At 44.5% G+C, this 21,654-nt stretch overlaps 8 protein-coding genes across 8 annotated transcripts; 3 read left to right on the plus strand and 5 right to left on the minus strand.

Annotated features, from left to right (window-relative positions):
* Positions 1-5: 5 nt before the first annotated feature.
* Positions 6-1,610, minus strand: FOMMEDRAFT_102562 (DUF155-domain-containing protein; the record flags this gene model as incomplete). Its single annotated transcript, XM_007262895.1, has 6 exons — positions 6-241; positions 299-358; positions 409-441; positions 499-581; positions 636-1,003; positions 1,063-1,610. The coding sequence occupies 6 exons, from the start codon at positions 1,608-1,610 to the stop codon at positions 149-151; spliced, it is 1,185 nt and encodes a 394-aa protein (XP_007262957.1). The 3' UTR covers positions 6-148.
* Positions 1,611-1,989: 379 nt separating this feature from the next.
* FOMMEDRAFT_76850 (SART-1 protein) lies at positions 1,990-4,808 on the plus strand (the record flags this gene model as incomplete). Its single annotated transcript, XM_007262896.1, has 9 exons — positions 1,990-2,150; positions 2,212-2,235; positions 2,324-2,511; positions 2,575-2,676; positions 2,728-2,909; positions 2,978-3,086; positions 3,141-3,428; positions 3,486-4,383; positions 4,442-4,808. 9 exons carry the CDS (start codon positions 1,990-1,992, stop codon positions 4,806-4,808), a joined length of 2,319 nt encoding a protein of 772 aa, XP_007262958.1.
* A 196-nt stretch (positions 4,809-5,004) lies between these two features.
* On the plus strand, positions 5,005-5,994 carry FOMMEDRAFT_138552 (uncharacterized protein; the record flags this gene model as incomplete). Its single annotated transcript, XM_007262897.1, has 3 exons — positions 5,005-5,181; positions 5,274-5,353; positions 5,412-5,994. The coding sequence occupies 3 exons, from the start codon at positions 5,008-5,010 to the stop codon at positions 5,848-5,850; spliced, it is 693 nt and encodes a 230-aa protein (XP_007262959.1). The 3' UTR covers positions 5,851-5,994.
* A 24-nt stretch (positions 5,995-6,018) lies between these two features.
* Positions 6,019-7,360, minus strand: FOMMEDRAFT_165421 (uncharacterized protein; the record flags this gene model as incomplete). The annotated part of the gene is made up of 6 exons (XM_007262898.1): positions 7,009-7,360; positions 6,857-6,950; positions 6,676-6,796; positions 6,373-6,610; positions 6,187-6,310; positions 6,019-6,133 (listed from the first exon to the last, which is right to left on the minus strand). Exons 1-6 carry the CDS (start codon positions 7,325-7,327, stop codon positions 6,019-6,021), a joined length of 1,011 nt encoding a protein of 336 aa, XP_007262960.1. The 5' UTR covers positions 7,328-7,360.
* Positions 7,361-8,011: 651 nt separating this feature from the next.
* On the plus strand, positions 8,012-10,103 carry FOMMEDRAFT_25908 (uncharacterized protein; the record flags this gene model as incomplete). Its single annotated transcript, XM_007262899.1, has 6 exons — positions 8,012-8,616; positions 8,697-9,094; positions 9,143-9,205; positions 9,277-9,434; positions 9,806-9,847; positions 10,080-10,103. 6 exons carry the CDS (start codon positions 8,012-8,014, stop codon positions 10,101-10,103), a joined length of 1,290 nt encoding a protein of 429 aa, XP_007262961.1.
* A 3,446-nt stretch (positions 10,104-13,549) lies between these two features.
* FOMMEDRAFT_138554 (protein disulfide isomerase) lies at positions 13,550-15,388 on the minus strand. The gene is made up of 11 exons (XM_007262900.1): positions 15,232-15,388; positions 15,161-15,175; positions 15,094-15,106; positions 14,908-15,040; positions 14,771-14,849; positions 14,621-14,717; positions 14,533-14,565; positions 14,401-14,478; positions 14,128-14,340; positions 13,885-14,075; positions 13,550-13,825 (listed from the first exon to the last, which is right to left on the minus strand). Exons 1-11 carry the CDS (start codon positions 15,360-15,362, stop codon positions 13,657-13,659), a joined length of 1,152 nt encoding a protein of 383 aa, XP_007262962.1. The 5' UTR covers positions 15,363-15,388; the 3' UTR covers positions 13,550-13,656.
* Positions 15,389-17,827: 2,439 nt separating this feature from the next.
* FOMMEDRAFT_151998 (thioredoxin-domain-containing protein) lies at positions 17,828-18,590 on the minus strand (the record flags this gene model as incomplete). Its single annotated transcript, XM_007262901.1, has 6 exons — positions 17,828-17,948; positions 17,999-18,077; positions 18,136-18,268; positions 18,322-18,334; positions 18,389-18,403; positions 18,460-18,590. The coding sequence occupies 6 exons, from the start codon at positions 18,588-18,590 to the stop codon at positions 17,828-17,830; spliced, it is 492 nt and encodes a 163-aa protein (XP_007262963.1).
* Positions 18,591-19,341: 751 nt separating this feature from the next.
* On the minus strand, positions 19,342-20,579 carry FOMMEDRAFT_63622 (uncharacterized protein; the record flags this gene model as incomplete). The annotated part of the gene is made up of 8 exons (XM_007262902.1): positions 19,342-19,413; positions 19,477-19,560; positions 19,616-19,730; positions 19,793-19,943; positions 20,008-20,113; positions 20,172-20,370; positions 20,429-20,471; positions 20,528-20,579. Coding segments are annotated over 8 exons (822 nt in total), but the record flags the coding sequence as incomplete, so codon positions are not given.
* Positions 20,580-21,654: the final 1,075 nt, after the last annotated feature.

The raw sequence follows: 21,654 nt of genomic DNA on the forward strand, positions 1-21,654 counted from the left end.
GCGTTGCGACGTCTACATTGTTGTGATTGTCAGAAAAGCAGTTATATGTCTACGGTATATAGTACTATAGATGGTTCCACATATGCGTTGCGTTGGCTGAGTAGGGTGTAGGGATGAGCAAGGAGTGAGTGGTATTGTCATTATAACGTTAGTGATGCCTTTTTGTCGTCGTTGCCGAGGATTCCTTATCCTCCGTCCCGACTATCATTTGCCAGAGATCTGGTCCGTCGCGGATAAGGCACTTTAATTAAATGTCGTGAGCATCGCGATAAGCTTTGAAGAAGACTGGATGGCTTACTATGACGACTTCGACCGAGATGAGAAGAATGATAATTAATTCCATTCGATGAGCGGAGGACTAGTCGATCATTAGCAATGACGATATGAATTTTCATTAGTTGTACGTACTTCAGTGAGAAGTTCCCGAAGAACCGATTGGACCTAGACGACCATGCATTAATGTATAATATTATGGTACGCAAGATTGAATTAACCTACCTCCGAGGCGTAAGTGATCTTATTATTTAAAAGTTGAGTGCGTGCTCGGATGTCCAAACCATCGGATATCGATTTGAAATAAGCTAAACACCAATTTAGATATAGGTTCAAGAATTTTGAAAAAGAAGATTGAATACCTTCTAACTGAGGCTCAGCCCAGTAAAAATCAGGTGTATCAAGGAAGTTCTCATGATTGAGGTTCAAGCCTTGTCTAAACATCATAAGTTCACCAAGTTTCATGATCACCTCTCGTCTCGAAAGGCCGACTTTCCCGGTTTTCGACAACGTCACTGGAAGAACCGATACTGAAACGATAAATGAATCTAATTTCGATTCGAGTGCGGATAGTGCGGAAGAACGAGCGAGGCCTTGAGAAAACGCGTAGCGAGCGAGTAATGTGTCTTTGGGGAGAACCATTTCTGGGATTGAGGACGGGAGAGAGGATGGTTCTTCGGGAGGTGGACTGCTTCCGAGTATGATGAGGTCTCCCTGGATGCGAGTTTTCCTGGATTTTTTTGGTCAATATTTCTCTTCAAGGATTAGAAGGCTAGATATTTCGCTCACTCATTTGGATCCGTTACGAACTCTACATCCTCGGTCTCTACTTCCTCCAAATGCCCAACTTCTGCAATCGACCCAGAGATGAAATCCCTAGCAAACTTATGCGCGTCGGCCTCCTCTAAACCCCAGCACACAAGACTTCCGTTCTCAAAAACAAAAATTTCTCCTTCCTTTCCGTCGAGTCCAGCCCATCTCGGGATCCACCAAGCACTCTGTAACCTGATTGCCGCTGCAGGAAGACGGAATCGTAGCTGTGGAAATAGATAGCGTTCTGCTGTCGTCAGAACAGAGACTGGCCGAATTTCTCCTCTCGAGGGATTCGGATTCGCACGAATAGGGAGTGAAGCAGCAGCGGTTCGTCGAAGTTGGGTAGCAGCCTTTGGTTTATGTTTTGCAAGCTCTTGAGGGTTTATTTCACTCTCGGCTTTGGTCGAGAGACGGCGAATGCTGAATGCGCGGCTCTGAAATGCCCAAGACTGAAGCGTCGGGCATTTTGGACGGAAAAAGCTCGTCCGGATATTTCGCCAGAGTGAAGCACCTGTGAAATTCATCTGCGAAAGTCAGGATTTCTCGATCAAGCAGGCGAAGTACAGAATCAGACCTTCGTTCCTGCAATATTTCCCTGAGTTACTTTATCTATCCATACAGAAAATGGTAGTCGTTGCAAAAGTCCAAGGCTGAAAGCAGACGTGTTCTCAAGAGACGCGGTGCCGAAGCCGAAGCACGTGCACTGACTTTGCAAGTAAGTGAGTGACTGGACCGCGTCTGTCATCGTCACACTCTCTGTCAACGACCTCCACCACCACCGACTGTGTTCCTGTTGTCTCTGCGGCCATTCATCGTCCACCCATCCTCAAGCATCTGTCTGGCTGTCTCTCTTCTTCGCTTGACTAATTTCTTAGACTTTTCCCGGTTAACTTATCGACAATTATGGAAGAAAGCATCAGCTTAGAGGAGACCAACAAGATCCGTATTTCTCTCGGTCTCAAGCCCCTCACGGATGACAAAGCACCCGCAGATAACAAAGAGAAGGAGGCAGAGAATAACTACGCGAAGAAGCGGGAGGAAGAGGAGAAGGAAAGAGATAAGAAGTACGTCGCTACATGAAGACACATGGTTCAAACAACTGACGGTCGTTTGATGTTTTTCTAGGCGGCTACAGGATAAAATTGCAAAGTAAGTGTCTCTAAAGTATATTTACCCCGGCTGTTGCTTCTACCTCTCCTTGCAGTTGAGCAGAGTGCTCACTACCTCTGTCGTTCAGGGTAAAGAACAAGCGTGAACTCAATGCATCGCTGAAGGGAGCTACATTGGGCGACGCAGACGCGGAAGCAGATGACACCTTAAAATGGATAAAGAAAGCGAAGAAACGCGAAAAGGAGCTCGCGAAGAAGAGGGTGGAGGAGCTAGAAAATATGGATAAGCAATTCCAAGGCGATGAATATACCGAGAGTAAGTTGTCAAACAACCCTGATTCCGAACATACCATGAACTGATCTCCCCTTCTTTCCATAGAGGACATAGAGGGTCTGAAGGTTGCTCACGACTTTGAGGAACTCGGCGAGGGCGAGGATCGTATCTTGACACTTAAGGATAGTCGAATTCTCGATAACGAAGGTCAGTATGATAGTCGATATTTTTCTGGCCTTCGCTCACTATTTTGTACAGAGGACGAGCTGCAGAACGTGGAGATGGCTGAAATCGAACGCGTAAAGAAGAGCAATGAATTAAAGATGAAGAAGAGAGACTATAAGGGTTATGATGATGATGAATTTGCTGAAGGACAGGCGGGTATCCGACGGTCAATCCTTGCCAAGTATGATGAAGACCTTGAAGGTCCAAAGGAGACTGTGAGTGACTTGTTGACATCCTCCGGATATTCGGGCGTCACTAATTAACCGATCTTGAATTTATGCAGGGCTTCCGTCTAGGGGCCAATGTCCCAAGCAAATCTGTTCAACTCAAGGAAGAGCAAGAAAGGGCTGCAACATCCGTAAATAAATCTTTACTTTCCATTGACTATGCCAGTAAGTTCGCATCACACATACCGCAAGTCGAGACTCTCACACACTCTTATCTAGAGAATTTGGAAGTCGCCGACTACGTACAGGAGGGTGATGTTGGATTCAAGAAACCAAAGACCAAGAAGAAACGCCCCTCGCGCCGAGTTGCCGAAGATTCTGGTATCGAACCGATCAATGGTGAAAATGGTATGGAAGTGGATGAGAAGCCAACCGCATCAAGAGTGCGAAATCTGGACGTCAACTTTGTTGATGACGATGAGCTTCAAGCGTCCCTTGCGCGTGCGCGACGAGCAAAGACCATGCGGAAACCCAAAGTCCTTACACAGGAGGAAATCGCCAAGAAACGTACGTATCTACCTTGCCCCTTCACCTGCAAATTTGTTTAACCTATAATTTATTTAGTTACCGAAGAACGAGCGAGGCAAAGCGCGGCTCCAGAGGATTCCGTGGTGAAAGTCGAAGATGAAGAAGACTCCGGTCTCGTCTTTGACGATACATCAGAATTCGTTCGTTCCGTCCAGTACGACCCTACTGCAGTAAAGCCGAAAGTAGAGCCCCAGGAGCAGTCGATAAAGCAGGAACCATCGAATGGGGACGTGCACATGCACGACGAAGAGGAGATGGATGAAGTGGAGGCCGGAGAAGTTACAATGAAGGAGGAGGAAGATGAGGAAGTCATGCTTCATGAGCTTCAGAACGCTATTCAGTCGGCTGAGGCGGTAGTCAAGAAAGAAGAAGAGGACGCTGAAGTGGGCACTGCATCAGAACAGACCTACGGCGCAGGTCTCGCTTCAACGCTCAAGAGTTTACGTCAACAAGGGATATTGGCGGCACCAACAGCGGACCTGAAGGAGCGGGAGCGAGTACAAAAACAACGTGACCTCTGGCTAGCTGACTACCGTGCACGGCAGGCACTGCGCGAACTTGAGCGTGTAAAGGCAAAGGGGGAGAAGAAAGACCAGGCTCAGCGTGAATACGAAAATCGGTTACGAGAGCAGCAGGAGGCGCGCGAGAATATGGATCTCTTCAACGATTACAAGCCTGACGTCAATATTGTGTATCACGATGAATTTGGACGAGAATTGACGCCGAAGGAAGCTTGGAAAGCGTTGTCGCATCGCTTCCACGGCAAGGGATCGGGAAAGATGAAGACAGAGAAACGGCTGAAGAAGATAGCGGAAGAAAAGAAGAAGGAAGCGATGATTAGTGGGGATACTCCATTGTCTATGAATAGGGCGTTCCAGATGCGTCAGGAGAAGGCTGGACAGGCTCATTTCGTTCTGTCCGTGGGCAATAGAGGGTGAGGTCTCTTCCTAATTCGCTACGTTCTTTCATTTCACTGACGTATTTCTTTTTAGTGCTGTACCCCAAGCTGCAGAATTCCTCGACCCTCCGACACTTTCTAAAGGCAAAACCGAAAAAACGAAGAAAAAGAAGAGCTCGGCAGCGAAAGACCAGTCCCTAGCTGCGATGGACATGACTGGGTTCACGTCCTTACCTCCTTCACGGCCCTTGTCATCTAGTCCAGGCCCTGGAACGAGGAACTCAGACTCGCCAGCACCATCAATGATGAAGCATAGCTTCTCTCAAGTGTCGGAGCCTGTATCTAGAACTGATTCGCCTATGTCAGCAGGCGGAGCGGAGCGGACGAAGGTAACGATTGGGTTTGGTGCGAAGAGGAAGGCGGGGGACGAACCGGGAACGCCGCCTGCAAAGAGACGATAGATTTTCAGCCTGTCCACTTCCCTTTCCATGTCCTTATCTTCTGTTCGGTACGGTGACTAGCGTAGCTTAATGCATATCCTCCGCAATTTTGATTCATCACGAAAATGTTGTAATAATTGAATTAATCCTTTGTTTATGTAATCCTACGTCGATCAACGAAATTCATTGCACTACCGATCTTGACTCTTGACTGTATGGTATGGCGCCTTGCAAGCCCTCAAAATCCATTAAAATTCGTGTACCGCGACATAATGCACAGCGTCTGGGACCTTCGTTGACTTCGACCGTGCGTAAGGTCGCGAACCGGGAGAAAACTCTGGTGCAGCTGATGCCACCTGTGCAAGAACAGCCGGGTTCGTCTGGTGTTCCTTTGGTACGTCTGGTCGATCCGCTTGAGAGTAGGTCTTTGCTAATTATTTACGTCTTTTCTTTGTGTGCATGATATGATCGGAATGGAATGAATAGGAAAATGCGTCAGAGTGGAATTCGCTTTTGCTTAGTGCGAGGGCTCAGAGGGGACCGTTCTGGGACATGAGCACACAACAGTACGTATCTTGCTAACTCGTCGAAATTTTAAGTTTTACCAATGAAATCGTGTAAAAGGTTTCTCGTAGAGAAGGAATCCGACCTATACTACGATCCATCACCACTCCTCGAAGCCACCCGTGCAATCCAACAACAACTCAACCCCTCCGTCGCAGGAGGAAGCTCCCAACAACAACACCAACGCCAAGCCCTCGCACATTCCCATCAACAACAACCTCGTCAAGTAACACTCACGAACCAACAATTCCCATACGCAACGAACGCCGGTACACCCATTATGGGTCACGCCACGCCAAATCGCGGTGGTGGCATGACGTACGGGAATCATACACCTGGTTCGGCTCAGGGACAGTACTTTGGTGATGTTGGGACGCCGACGAGACCTGGTGCTGCTGGGATGATGGCTGTTAATGGTACTCCTGTGGGGACGCCGGATATGTATGGACGGAGGATTACGCGTGGGATGGCGGATGGGTTTCCGGGGTATGCTGGGTAGAGAATGGTGATTTCTTTGTTGGCTGAATTGTATTTTGTTGTATTTGTTTGTTGCTACTGCTTGAGATGCTTTGGATTAGGTTGTATATGTTTTCTGGACCTGCGTGGGGTGTGAATCTATAGTCTGTAGATACAATAACATGATGGTAGAATGAACGTAAAATCAAACTCATAAATCCCCAACGCTCTGGATACTCAATTCCCTTGCTAATACACACCGCCCTTTTTCTCTTCCTTTGGCAGTCTCGAAGGCCTTCACTAATGATGCCTGTCCCTCGTCAGTCCTAAAGATGCATGCTTATTAAATATTGTTCCAGTGATGGAAGAATATATATACCATTTCACAGGATGAGCGTTCTTATCAAGCGCTACCTTGATTGTCCCCCAAGAGAACCGAGCTAAAGAAGGGTATCCGAACGTCGGTTCAACTGCATCGCGCAACCAGGCCTGTGTTTTCGGATCTGAAAATAGTCAGTCTCATAAATATAATATTCAGTTACCATTAGAAATAAGATCTCCTTACCAGAAGGGTAGCCACTGCCTCGTTCATCTGGCCACGTATATTGTGGACTCGATTCATGTTCTTCAAAGGCCCAACCAGTGATCCACGCATCGCGTGTCACTTTTGCAGCAATGCTGGCTGCTCCGACGATCTTGAACTTTGAGTCGGCTTTCGCAGTGACTGTGAAGGAGATATTTGGGAAGAGGTTGGAGAGGTGCTTTTCATATGTGGTTGTGTTTCCAAGTGCATCGACGTATACCTGGGGGGAGTTTATACGTATTAGACACTGATATATGGAGTCCTTCTAAGTCGTCCAAAGCTGACCTCAGACAATACGATACCTCTGTCGAGAACTTCTTGAATGAGTGTGATGGTTGCATTTTCAGCTTGTTTGTTTAGATTCGTCGGTGGTCTTCGAAGCATGCCACTTGATATTGCCTGAGGACTGGTACAGTATATTATATTAAGCACAGCAAATATCAAAGACAATTCGGAATTTATTCACCTGATGACCCGAACTGACCAGCCAAGGTTTTCTGGGTCTGAGCTGAGTATTTCTAGTAAGCCGGCACGATTGTCGTGTGTAAGCGCTTTGGAATCTTTAATCATGTCAACATTAGGCTCGGAAAGTGTATATAAATTTTAAGACTAGCACACCAGCAAAACCAAGTTCCTCAAGTTGGCCCTTGTACGAAACAGGACAGTACGCGACACCGTACACCATTGGACCAAGTGCAGGACCGCGTCCCGCCTCATCGACGCCAAGGATATAGGGTCCTTTCGCGGTAGGTGTCGGAGAATGATACGAGTACGTTTCGGTAAGTGGACGAAACGGTGTAGGAAGTGAGGGAATGGAGCCAGAATGTGCTGTATCTGCATCGACAATGATGTCTTGATCTTGCGTCTCTTCGATAATTTCGGACTCTTGAGACTCGACTTGGTCTGATTGTGATTCTTGTGAGTTTTCTTTAGCCATATTTCTTCCCAAGAAAAGAATAGAGTTGAGCGGTGCAGATGGTCGAGACAAGTAAAATCGGCAAGAAACGAGACGCGTCGCGACGCGTCTGTGGCTGATGCTCGGACTTAGCCGAGAGTTAGAAGGTTTTCGAACACGCTATGGGCGCGTGTTTATCTTTCTACTCCGTCCTCCCACTACACTTTACTGGCTCACTCCTTTGTACCTGCTTTGGCTCGCATTCCAGGCCCTGTCTCAATGTGGATGGCTTGTTCAGTCTTATGTGAAGAGAAAGACCGCACGTCATACATCACAAATTGTATTAGAATATGCTGGAACAAGAAACGCTAGCATCTATATTTCGAGATGCTATTTACTGTCTGGGACACGCTCGGACCGACGCAATACATTTAGCACGCCAGAACTCTGTTCACATCCGGGAGGTGACTTCTCGTGAGAGAGAGATTGGCAGACCTCGAGACTAATCTGTCCTTGTACCTGGTCTGCGTTCTATTTTGCCTGGTTCTGCCGAGGTTTTCAGGCTATGGGAAATGAATTAATATCGCTCTCGAACGTAACGATAGTTCGTGCTTCTGACAAGGCAGCCCCTGTGTATCTCTCAAGGTCTCCCCCTTCCCCCCGCCTTCCCTGCAGCTCCTTTGGTCTGGTGCACCTCCCTGTTCTACTAGCCTGGTATCGGACAGCATGTTCGAAGACGTCCTAGAATCGATTACAGACTTCTTTGACACAGTGGACCGCAAATTCACGAAACTATTTTCAGAACAATGGCCACCAATCAGGTCGAGCAGGCCGACTACACATGTCACCTATGTTACATATACAAGACGCCATACCTACCATGAGAGTGTGCAAACTACAACGCACAGGTCTAGCTATGCAGCAACGACGACGCTTCGAACTCGAACTATGCCAGCGTCGCCCGCGAGGAAATCATGGGCACCCGGGACGCAATCCCCACGAACGTTATCTGTAGATGTAAATAGACCTAAACCAACTGTGCGAAAGTCTGGCACGACGAGCCAGCAGAAGGAGAAACCTCAAACTCGCGCGGCCCTTGCAACAGGTATCACGCGTCCGACTTCAACACCTACCGTAATTGAGAATAGCAGAAGCAAACAAACAAAGCAGACCCTCGGGAAATCGACCACTGTACAGTCTGCCCGCCCGCAACGCATCAAGCTTGACGACATTCAGCCTGATTTAGCTCAATGCGACGTGCTCGTCATCGCAATTGCAGAAATGGAGATATGCAAAGAAGTGTTTGCAGGCTGGCGAGCTCAATTAAACCTGTAAGACATTCTCGTATGCTCTCAACGTTTCGAGATATTTAATAATGATGAACAACAATGTTCGTTCCTGGACTAATTAGAGCAGATCCAAGGAAACGTGATAAGCTTGAACTTTCTATCGTTCGAACAGTGGATAAATTAGACATCGGCGCCTCTGCTGCCTTGCGTGCCTCGCACAGTCTTCTTCGAAATTATCGAACTCTTATACAAACCATCGAACGCAGTCTCAACAACATATCCCAATCGAGGATAGGTGGGAATCTCTTCTCCGCAGAGGTCTCGCAACTCGCGAACACAATAACCGCTCATTCAAGAGCCTTGTCAAGATACGTCCGGCAGTTGCAAGATCGGCTTCGACAACTCGTGAGGGATATCGAAAAGACGAAGGAAAGCGCGGATAAACGTGCGTTGAAGAGGAAGATCTGGAAATGGGTCTCAGTAGCCTTCAAAGCACTATCTGTGTTGTTGTCCGCGGGAGGTACGATTTTTGCCCTATTTCACCCGATTGGTTTTCTCGAGTCGGCAGCTATTGCTGGTGCTTCAATGTTGTCCGGTGCAGCAGCACGACTTTGCGATCTTGTACAAGATAGTAAGCGTAACTCTTCTATCTAGTGAGAAGTTCTGAAACTAACTTAAATTCACCCCGAAAAATACCAATAGGATATAATGAATCAACGTTCGACGAGATTCTGGCGTTCTTACGGGACCACATCCCCGAATCAGCGAAGGCAGCGGAGATCGCACTAACGTCGTTCCAAGCATGTCACCGAATTTTGCAAGTCGAGCTTGAGGTACGGAAGGGTAGGCAGTCTGGCTGGGTAAGTGCTACTGAGGCTGGGCGCGCGAGGGGACATTGGGCACAAGCTGAGCAGAGACTAAGCGCACCGTTGTCGAGGTGACATTTGAGTCGGTTCAAATGCGAAAGAGTATTTCGTTTATTTTATGGCTCTTTTGATTGTTTATGGTCTTTTGGTTTCGCCCGATTTAGTAGGTTTAACGAATTCCTCATGACTTTCAACGGCTGCGATTACTTGACAATGCTGGTCTCGTTTTTTCGATGTCTCAACAGTGTGGAATTATACAGCTGTAATGCAACCAGTCTAACATTGTACATGTATGCAGTTCTTTCCTTTATCTCTCTTCCTTTCATTATACTGTTCTAGCTAAGACCTTTAAATTCCTACCCTAGCTGATGCTAGGCAATGACTCTGGTTGGATCTATATATATTGTGTAAGTTCTGCACTGTTCATGTTTTGCTCAATCAACAGATTTAAAAGCAAACTATCTGAAGAGATAGAGCATGTACCTATTCTCTAAGTAAGCTAAATCATTATTTGTAAATTCGGCTGGCATACGACAGACAGCCTTATCTCTCGTGCTGCTTTTGTCTATATTTGCATGCGGAATCTGCTAAAGGCCAGATTCTCCACAGTTGTAATTTAACATAAATAAATGATTGTAGTTCTTGTTTAGTAGGGATACATGATTATGAGAACTTAAGAAAGTAGTACTCTCTACAAATACAAAGGATTGAGAGATAAAAGATTGAACAGTCCCGGGTCAGTGTTTTCGACTTCAATTTGAAAAGAGTATGTGAGCATGTCTTATGTAATGGAGGTTTATCATCCTCAAAATAAAATATTTCATAACACATTTTGTTATGGGATACCTCAATCCATTATGCAAAATATGAAGTATGACATGTCTTACTGTAGATCTACTTATAAGTAGCTTTTCTACACCCTTCACACAGGTCCAACATTCTCTGTCTTATTGTAACACACTGAAAGTATCGTTCTGTAGCCACCTTTTCCTCTGCTTTCAACTTAGCAATCTCTTTATTGGCTTGCTCTATTTTTTCCTGCCATTCATTGACTTTCTGATTTGCTGATTTTACTATAGACTCCAAATGTGAACTTTGCTCTCTGACCGCATTTACTTCTTTCTCCCCAGGATCATCGGTGTCGTCTGCACTTTTTAATGCACTTGTAAGCTCGTTAGAGTATTTTTCAGCTAATTCAACTGTTTTATCCCAATTTGAAGGTACTTTCTTAGCATTCCTCCATAGCTCAATAGCAGTTTGTATCTTCTTTATATGACTTTCATATGCTCTCATCAAGTCATCTGCCCTTTTATACTCTGCTTCTGTCTCCTCAGTTGTTATCCGTCTCTGTTGAACAACTTTAAAATTAGTACTTCCAATCACTAGTGTCAACACTATGATATCAAATGGAAGGCTCACATACATTAGAAGATCCAGAAGTCGAACCCGAGCTCTGACGGTGTGACTTCCTGTTTTTGTCAGTTTTCCCTTGATGAGCCATTACTTCGAGCGTATCTTTTGTTCTGCTCTGGTCTAGCGACTAGCTCCACAAATACTGTAAGGAGTCCAAGTGGACTGATGGCGCAATACCGATACTACCACTAACCCTTATGTATGTACGGACCTTATCAGTATACTTTGCAGATATAATGTTAAATAATATACCTACATAATACAAACAATCAGGCTTATGCAAAGTATAAATCAAGCAACGAATGATGGTGACTTAGTTGGCCCACGTGACGTAGAAGCGAACTGCAAAGTAAAACCTCTGGCTCTTCACTCCTTTCCGGGTCATTTCAACGGCTTGTAAGCTTGTAGCTACGTCTATTCTGATGATATGATCAGTTCTTTACCAGTAAACAAAATTATGTCCTTTTTTCTTGCTTTCATGATTGAGTACGTATTGCTGCTGCCAGCACGGCTTACTAGTACGAAAGCATACCCTTACTCTTCTTTGCTCCGTCAGGTAAACCTAATTTGTTGATTCTATCTGATGCAAAGTCGTTGTAATGCACACTGAAATTCACGCAATACCCAGCGATTGATTTATTGCACTATGGCCGCAAACTACATCAGATAATATTAATGGGAGTGTAGAGAGATTGTTGTTAAGCTATCATTCATGTTAGACCTAAAACTGTATATTTGCTTACAGTAAAGGAAGGATGGTAAAGTCATGCAATATTAGCACTTTACTGGGGTAGAACAGAAGAAGACAAACGCATTTGTTGCTATGTATGAATGACCTCGCTTGTGTTGCCACAATATTAGCTACCAACAAATTCATTTTTGTGCCGATTGTCCACTGGAATTCACTTCCTTTACAGATTCGTATTCAAGAAGAAAAGGCTGAACAGAGCTCTGTCAAGCCAGGGACCAGAAGGAAATAAGGAAGCAGAAAGGAGACAATCCAGATTCAAGCACACTGCAAAAGCATGCAAAATTTGTGATATATATTCCTTCTTAATCTTGACTGATATGTAAGTCTAATTATTAAAGACTCCTCCATACATATCTGAGGTCCCCTCTTTTATACGACCCCACTGAACAAGTTGTGCTTTATATTTGTTCCTCTCGTTCTCCAACATGGCAATCTCTTTCTCAGCTTGCTCCATCTTTTTCTGCCATTTGGAAACTGCCTGATTAGCTGATCCCATTAAAGATTCTAAATTTGAAATATGCTCTCTGACTGTGTTTATCTCTTTCTCCCCAGGATCATCCATGTTGTCTGCACTTTCTAATGCACCTTTAAGTCCATTAAAACAAAATTCAGCACTTTTAACTATATCTTGCCAATTTGAAGGTACTTTCTTAGCATTTTCCCATTGTTTGATAGTGTCTTCAGTCTTTCTTATTTTGTCTTTATATTGTTTAATCAACTCGTTTTGGCCCTTTTGTGTCTCACAGAACTGTGTTTCAAGTTCTTGTGATTTCTCTGCACCTCTTTTCTGTTCATAATAGTCAAGTTTAAGCATTGGTACTTTTAATTACCACTAATATCTGTAGGATATTAAATGGTAAGCTTACATACATTAGTAGACCCGGAAGTCCCACCCAACTTCCGATGGTGTGATCTGTGAGTGTGTCCACCATCGGATTTCTGGCTCTGATAAGCCATTGTTTCAAGTTGATCTTTCTTTGCGCTCTGGTCCAACGACTGCCTCGACAAATTCTGTGACCTGTTCGACCAGAGTAATGGGACAATACTGATGCAAAAAGCTAACCCTTTTGTACCGATCTTGTCTGGATACTTTGCAGTTGTAAAGTTGAGGAATGTACTTATGTAACGTACAATTAGGACAATTAGGACCATATGCAAAGTATAATTTAAGAAGCAAGGATAGTAAATCTTAAAGTAGAGTTGCAATAGAAAACGAAACCTCTGGCGCTTCGTTCCTTCTCGTATCCTCTTTGACGTGTTGTGAACTTGTAGCTGCCACTTATTGTATCAACTCCCTATTGCTGAGAAAAACCTTTATCACTTTACATTACTTTCCATAATTTTTTTAAACGTCATACCACTGTATGAGAGCAAGGATTACAGAAGGAGTGTGCTTTCTCTTCTTTGTCCAGCTAGTCCTTAGATCCCATCTGATGTGCAGTTGGTCTAATGCATATTGGATGATCATACAATACTCTGTGGATGATCTAATTGAAGCGTGACTGCAAAGTAAAATAGTTAATGGGGACGTACAGAATCTACAGATATTGGGGCTGAGCAGACATCTGCCTGAGACTTAAGGCTTAATATTTGCTCAAAGATGGTATAGTGTAGTTATGATACATTTAGCATTCTGCTGAGTCATAAGTGGAACGAAAACGGACACATACTACTCGTACTGGTTGGTCATCAGAACCTAATAACAGTCTTGTCATACCTTTCTCCACTTTGTAAGAATATCGGGCGCTGATGGCGCCAATATAATTCTAAAATAAGATCAGTGAATTCGCAAAGCAGCCAACCTGTATAGTGCATTATGAAGTGCATTCTAAGGGGATCTGACACAATATTAATAGTCTTACCACTCAAGTGTCGACAGTTTCTAACACTATAAAGCAGCATAATAAAGAAAGCAGAGACACTGTAAGTTAATGTTGTATGCACTGTCTTAATCAGCCTTGCATTGCAGAATATATAAAGAGAAAGCTAAATTGTGTAAAGGCGAGTGAGTAGGTGAAGTGTGTACAATACAGTAAAGTGCAAATGTACTCTCTACAACTCCTCTCTAGCTACCTTTTCGGCAGATTCTTTCACCTCTTCTGCCTCGTCCTTTACCTCTTCTGCCTTTTCAGCTGCAAAGGACTTGAGAATGTTAGCCTTGATCTTGATCTCGTCGAGCTTCTTTTCGTTCAAGGTTCGCTTGGCGAGTATAGATGCCAATCTAATTTCACGAAGTAAGTTTAATATGCAATCACAGAAATATGAGATACCGATACGAACCGAGCAGATTCCTTCTGGAGATACTCTTCGGAACCGTTCACCACTTTGCTCATGACCTTCAAATAATGCTGAGCGGCAGCTCCAGCGCCTTTCGCCAAGGCAGTTGCCTCATCTAGGATGGAGCTCCTTACGTCTGATACAGCAGCGAAGAATTTGGCAGCAAGGGCATCAAATTCGGGGATACGGCCGGCCTTCACAGGTAGTCAGCACCAAACTCGTATATAGAGCAGCGAAAAATGTTACCTCATCATTGAGTCCACCACCAACAGCGCGGTGGGTACCGCACTTCTCGTTAAGGAAATCGACGAAGGCCTTTTCAGTTCGTTCACCTTCATAGTCTTCTGGTTCCTTGTTGTCTTTCGAGAAGAACTTCAAGGTCGGGAAGGAGCCGATCTCGTATTTTTGTGCAAGCGGAGCATTGACCTTTGCGTCGGCGTCCACATTTGCCACCACACACTAGTGATGAAGAAAAAAAAACATTAACAGAGAGATTAATTGTCAGGCAAATAGACGTACATTAGTTTCAGGAAGGAAAGTCTTTGCAACGTCCTCATATATAGGCTTCATACGCTTGCAGTGACCACACCAAGGAGCCTGAAGCAATGATGGGTCAGTGACGAGAAATTACCATCTGAAGGAAACGCGTACAGTGAATGCAACCAAGACATCCTTCGTATTGTCCTAGAGAAACAAACGTTCAGGTAGCAGGCCAAGACGATTTGAAGTATGTTCTCACCATAACCACGTCATCAAAAGTGTGAGCATCCAAGATGAGAGTAACACCTGGAGGTGGGCCCTTTATTTTCGCCTTGACACCAGACTTTTGAGTAACGCTACAAAAAATCAGTTCCAGTCCACTTGTTAAGTACATCAAGAAAGAATTTACAATGTAGCGAGAGCTTCCAAATCACGGGCACCCTCGTATTTATCTGGCTCGCCACCATCGGCGTTGAACCATTTGAGAGCTACAGCAGGTTGGTCAAAGATTTGGTCGCAAGATGCCGGCAAATAGTAAAGACGTACTAGGATAGCCAGTGACGCCGTATTGCTTGCCCAGAGGCTTGCCGACACCATCTGCATCCACCTTAGCGATAACTACTTTGTCCTTCGCATGTGCATAAGCATTTGCTAACTCCTCATATACTGGTGCAAGGTTCTACACGGAACAGGTTAATGAAAGTTTCTTCTGATATTTATTGACGACCTTACCTTGCAGTGACCACTGTTCCGGATGTCAAATAAGCTGCGCTCCGTTGTATAAATATACGCCACTTACCACCAGGGAGCAAAACTAAAAATCGTGTTTCAATACATATTCTAATGTAAGAGAACGTGCAGCAAACTTACAATTCAACGAGTGCAGGCTTCCCCTTCCCGACGAAGTCGTCAAAGTTATCGGGGTTGAGTTCCACAACGTTGGATGCGGCCACGACCACGGCGAAAAGGGTCGTCGCCAGAACAGAAAGGCGAGCGAACATGATGGTATGTGAGTGAGTGGTGACCTACATTAATGAAAAACTATATAAACTCAATATGAAAAGATTTACAGAAGGAATTAGCTAGAAAAAAATTGCTTCTTAAGATACAGCTGATTTGGTGTGTAAAACAGCTGTATTTTGGCTTATTTCAAATTAAATGAGAATCCCTTCTGTAAAAAGTTTCATTTGCATCTCAGAAGCATGAAATTTATTTTTCTATTATTTTATCTTAGGTGTGGGGAACAGAAATGTTCCTGTACAATCACTACTTTTAACCGGACACAAAATTTGATCACATAAGCAATAAATTTCTTAATTGGAAGCCGTGGGAACGGACGCGCAACACAAGGGAAAAGCGCACCCCCATAATATTGGTCGACGTCCACGGTCGCGAGAAGTGTTCCCACACTCGGACGCGTTCCACGTGTCATTCATAACCATCAAAATCCGGACACGTCCACCGTACTTTGAAAGAGTTCACTCATCCCTTGATGAGAAGTAAAATAAAGAATGAAGCTCGAAAGTAATGAGTCACACCCTATCACAGTAGATTTGGCTGTTCATTTTTCGATTTTTTGTCACACTCGCGTCATCTTTTTACTCAGTGCTACTGATCATTAGCAAGATACACTTTGCATACACTGTATTAATTTTTACTCATCGTTTTCCTTGGCTATAGTAGATGAATTCAACTTATTAGCACAATATCGTTCAGTATAATACATTTATATTGACCTAAATTTGATTACTAAATTTATAATTTAGGTACAAGTAGGCAGACACTTTGACCGCCACATTCTGACTGAAAATGGTAATTTTTCAAATTCCGCTCGGACGCATCTTACAACCGAAAAGCGCACCCCCAAATATTAATCTTCCTTCCGTTCGGATGCGCAATGTGTCCTCTCAGTTTCACAAGGGCACGGCCTGAATGCTCTGCAGCCCGAGAAAGACGCTTTCTGGATAGGCTTGACTAATACGAGAGGTGCCAGATGATCATTCGGTTATTCAAGCTCTCACATCCTCAAGGTAGTCAAGCTTCTTTCAGACTTCAGCCAGTGTGAAATTCTTACGGGCACTCAAATAAAGCTAGCCAGCACCTCAATCCATGCCAAACTAAATATCCACCATATTAATTTACTGCAGGTTCTGAGACGTTGCCCCGGTCATTGTGTTAGGGATTCCCAGGCAGAACCTGGCGCTTCACTCACCCGCTCGATTTCTTAAACTTGATGATGCAGTCACTAAATTCGGAACGAAGCCGATTCCATTGCAGGCTTATGTCTATTTTACAATTCATATTATTGGCAGCAATCATGAAAGACTCTATTTTCCCTTGATTTCTTTCAGCGGCTCCGAATGACCAGTGCTTTCTTCGCTTGCTATCTCTAAAGAGTCAGCGTCTCCGTCCTTGGACACGAGACGATTCGTCGTAAAAGATCGTTGATACAGCCATCGTGGAATTTGACCTGAAGTTCATAGTCTCGATCTACGCTGGGACTACAGCCGTTACCTGACCAGCAGTAGAGAAATCCGCTTCCTTCAATGAGCGCTGTTGGCTCACAAGAATGAGGACAACGTCGGGTATATTCCCTGAAGTGCAAGAGTGTAAGTAAGCCCATACAAAGTTCTTGCATATACTGAAGCAAAACCCACTGCAACTTGAACATGTATGGGTGTGTAGAGATCTCCAAGAGTGTGATACGTTCCTGTTCCTGTATACACATCAGGTCCGTGACTGTCTTCTCGCTCTTCTTGGGTTATTCTGATTACTTGTTTATTAATTGGAAGGTGTCTGTTGTGGCAACAATCACAATCAGAACGACCATGAGTATTAGGCCTGTTGACTTGAATCGTCCCATCGATATAAGCCACATAGCGAACCTAGTGTTGCCACTAATCACAAATGTCAGTGCGACGTCAATCATTGGGTTTGGAGCATGGTGAATACTACTGCTTGGATAACTTACTTCTGAGAATTAAATAGAACATCCCTACTATATAGGCAACACCAGCAGTGGATTCGAGTTATGATATCCAGACTCCAGAGAACGAGAAATTAGCACAAAGGTTGAGCGAATATTGACACTACTTGTTAATTCTGGCCTTATCTATTGTATCTCTGGAGTAAGTCAATTCAGTGTGCTCATAGTAATAATGGCACAACAAATAAGGATTACAGGTCATAGTCCCAATTGCTACCATAATAACCATATCACAAAAATGCTTAGTATGGGATTATGTAATCATTGCATCTATTCACCTCGTTCCATTTGTTCCCACTTCAGTCTTAATACATTACGACTGAGGCGGGTAACTTTTCTTTCTTTCTTCTTATTCTTCTTTATTGATAGCAATACATAGATTTAATAGTTCCGGAAGGTAAAAACAGAACCTTGATATATTACGACTGAGATTTAATAGATCCTAAAGTCCTAGAGATCAATTGTTCAGTCGGCGGTTCGTCACAGTTCAGAGTACGTTCTCACCATAACCACTTCATCGAAAGTGTGAGCATCTAAGGTGGGAGTAGCACCTGGAGGCGGGTCCTTTATTTTTGACTTGACACCGGATCTCTGAGTAACGCTAATAAACGATCAGTTCTCCGTTGGCCTGTGATAGACACAAGTACTTACAATGTAGCGAGAGCCTCCAAATTTCGCGCGCCCTCGTATATTTCGGACTCACCACCATCGACGTTGAACCATTTGAGAGCTACAGCAGGTCGGTCAAGGATTTGGTCGCAGGAGGCTGGCAAATAGTAAAGACGTACTAGGATAGCCAGTGACGCCGTATTGCTTGCCCAGAGGCTTACCGACACCATCTGCCTCTACTTTAGCGATAACTACTTTGTCCTTCGCATGTGCATAAGCATTTGCTAGCTCCTCATATACTGGTGCAAGTTTCTACACGGAACACTTTAACAGAAGTTTCTTATGAATGTTATTGGCAACTTTACCTTGCAATGACCGCTGTTGCCGATGCCAAATAAGCTGCACTCCGTTGTATAGATTTACACCACTTACCACCAGGGAGTAAAACTGAAAACCGTGCTTCAATACATATTCTAATGTACAAGAATGTGCAGCAAACTTACAATTCAACGAGTGCAGGCTTCCCCTTCCCGATGAAGTCGTCAAAGTTATCGGGGTTCAGTTCTATGACGTTAGACGCGGCCACGACCGCGGCAAAAAGGGCCGTCGCCAAAACAGAAAGGCGAGCGAACATGATGGTAAGTAGATGAGTAAGTGCTCACACGGTGAACGTGCCTGGGTTTTGATGATTATGAACGGGTCCGAGTGTGGGAACACTTCTCGCGACCGTGGACATTGGCCAATCTTCCTTCCGCTCGGATGCGAAACGCGCCCTCCAACCTCCCAAGGGCACGGCCTGGTTACTCTGTAGCCCGAGAAGGGGATTTCTTTCCAGTGTTTTATTGGTGCAGGAATTTCTGGTTAGTCATCCGGTCGATCGAGGCCTATTAACTCATGCTGTCTTCCGCAAAGTAATCAGACCATATTCAAATGTCAACTCTGGCAAGGTTCTTGTAAACAAAGGGCATGAGCTAACCGGCATCCCAATCCATGCCAAACTCGATTTACATCATATTGGTTTTCTTCGCGTTTTGAGACACCGCCCTGGTCGTTGTGCTAGGCTAGGGACTCCCACTGTAGGCAGGACCTGTCAATTTTTCTGTCGCACTCGACCCGAACTCGGAACGAAACCAACTTCATTGCTAGTTTATGTCTATACTACAAACCAATTACTGGCAACAATCACGAGACACTCTGGTTTCCCTCAAGATTGTCAGCCTCTCCGCATCACTCGTGCTATCCTCACTTGTCTCCAAAGAGTTATCGTGGCTGTCCTGGATACGAGACGATTCGTCGTAGAAAATTGTTGATACCGCCATTGTCGGATTTGATATGAAGTTCATAGCCTCGATCTGTGCTGAGACTACAGCAGTTACCTGACCAGCAGTGGAGAATGCCCCTTCCTTCAACGATCGCTGTTGGCTCACAAGAATGAGGACAATCGTCGGGTATATTCCCTAAAGTGCAAGAGAGTAAGTAGGTGCATATAAAGTTCTTGCATTTACTGAAGCAAAACCTACTGCAACTTGAACATGTACAGGTGTGTAGACATCTCCAAGAGTATGATAAGGAAGACGGATGACTGAAGCAATTAGGACTATGACCTGTAATCCTTATTTGTTGTGCCATTATTACTCCGAGCACACCAAATTGACTTACCCCGGAGATACAATAGATAAGGCCGGATTCAACAAGCAGTGTCAATATTCGCTCAACCTTTGTGCTGGTTTCTCGTTCTCTGGATATCATGGTTCGGATCGACTGCCGGTGTTGCCTATATAATAGGGATGTTCTATTTAATTCACAGAAGTAAGTTGTTCAAGCAGCAGTACTCACCATGCTCTGAAGCCAATGATTGACGTCGCACTGATGTTTGTGATTAGCGACAACACCAGGTTCGCTATTTGACTAATATCGATAGCACGGTTCAAGTCGACAGGCCTGACATCCATTGTTACTCTGAGTCCGATTGTTGCTACGACAGACACTTTGCAATTAATGCAAATAAGTAATCGGAATAGTCCAAGAAAAGCGAGAAAGCAGTCACGGACCTGATGTGCATGCCAGGAACAGGAAGGGGATCACGAAAATGCTTGTGCCACTGTTCTTACACAGAACCCAAGCACGCCAGACAACGACACTATCCGTCACAATGTACTGAAATTTGAGTATGCCTGATAAGTCTTTTGAGCCTTGGACAGCGTGCTTCACTGACATTGACCAGAACGAGTGCATTGAACAAAGAATACAGCATGAACGCAATAGAGGAATGATCGAGAGAAGATGCATAGAATACATTCACAGTTGCAATAAGATTAGCCACTGATGTTGCCCAGAAGGCAGTGGACAACAAAAACATGAAGATTGTTGTTGCGAACATGAATTTATTTGCTCGTGACAAGGTCTTCTTTTTACTGCCATCATCGCAATTTACATCACCATCCTTTGCTTGGAGAGCCGTCATTTACTTACAGTAGGAAATGTGTTGATAATGGTATCAACGCAGCATATACACCTAGCAAAAGAGTCGGCCTCAGATTAGAAGACAAGATAGAGACCAAAAACACACACCATAGAACAGAGTCTGGCAGATAAGACTGATGGTGGTGTAAAGCACTTCCAGGTGATCATTTCTTTGTTCGGAGGACATAGCAGGTTCAATCTATGTATTTGACAAGCAGAATTGAGTATGGGGGTGGGGGTTGGGTGTGAGTAGGGAAGTCGATTCTCCTGAATTCTGTATAAACAGTTTATAAGCTTCTGCTATCTTATACTATCAGACCAACAACGCAACGGGCAGTGCAACGTCAGAAGGATGTGATGACGGTCATGGATGTGGTTGAAGATCAAGATGACGGAGTTTAGCAATCCAAAATGACTTTGCAAGAGTCATCAGGAGGCATTAGAGGTAAATAATGTGAGGCAACACTTATACAGAGTAGACATTAAGTGTGTCAACAATAGGACAACATTGGATGCCATCAATCTGCCAGGACAAACTAAACATGCTTGGAGTGCACAAAAATCCCAGATAGTCCTTGTCTGGTTTTGAGTCAAATTGGGTCTTGTAGATCTGTAACGGTAATGTTGATCATAGACGTGCAGGACTAAATCAGAAACAAAATGCTGAAGGCAGTGCTCTGAATAAAGGTATCTCGGCGCTACACATCTCCGCTGATCTTCTGTGGCAATGGAATATACAAGCATAGCCTGTGTACGTTATGCAAGTTCCACCTATATACAATGAGGAGACAAGAGCCAAAGGGCGTAAACAGAGCAACTCCGAGAAGATCTGACCATCTATTTCGTGATGGGTGTGGTGGCAAGTTGGCAACTACATTGTGCTTCAACGCCTCTGGGAGACGCCGTAGTCTTGGTTCTACACTATTACCTTTCTGAGTGGACCTCTTTTAAATTTCAAAGACGCAGTGCGTGCCTTTGGAACCGAGCAATTTCTGAACAGAAGCTGATATCATCGCGAGCACGTGAGGCTCTAGATCTGATGCCTCCGAGTCGTCGAATTCAGACTGAAGCTAATTCCATTGCCAACTATATGCCTGTATTACAAACTATAATATTGGCAACAACCATCAAAGGATTTAATTTCCTTTAATCTCTTTCAATCGCCCCGGACCCGTGCTATCTTCACTTGCTGTTTCAGAGGAGCTACTGTCACCGTCCTGGACAGGAGACGATTC

Source organism: Fomitiporia mediterranea, assembly GCF_000271605.1.
Source record: "Fomitiporia mediterranea MF3/22 unplaced genomic scaffold FOMMEscaffold_2, whole genome shotgun sequence".
NCBI classification, from domain to species: domain Eukaryota; kingdom Fungi; phylum Basidiomycota; class Agaricomycetes; order Hymenochaetales; family Hymenochaetaceae; genus Fomitiporia; species Fomitiporia mediterranea.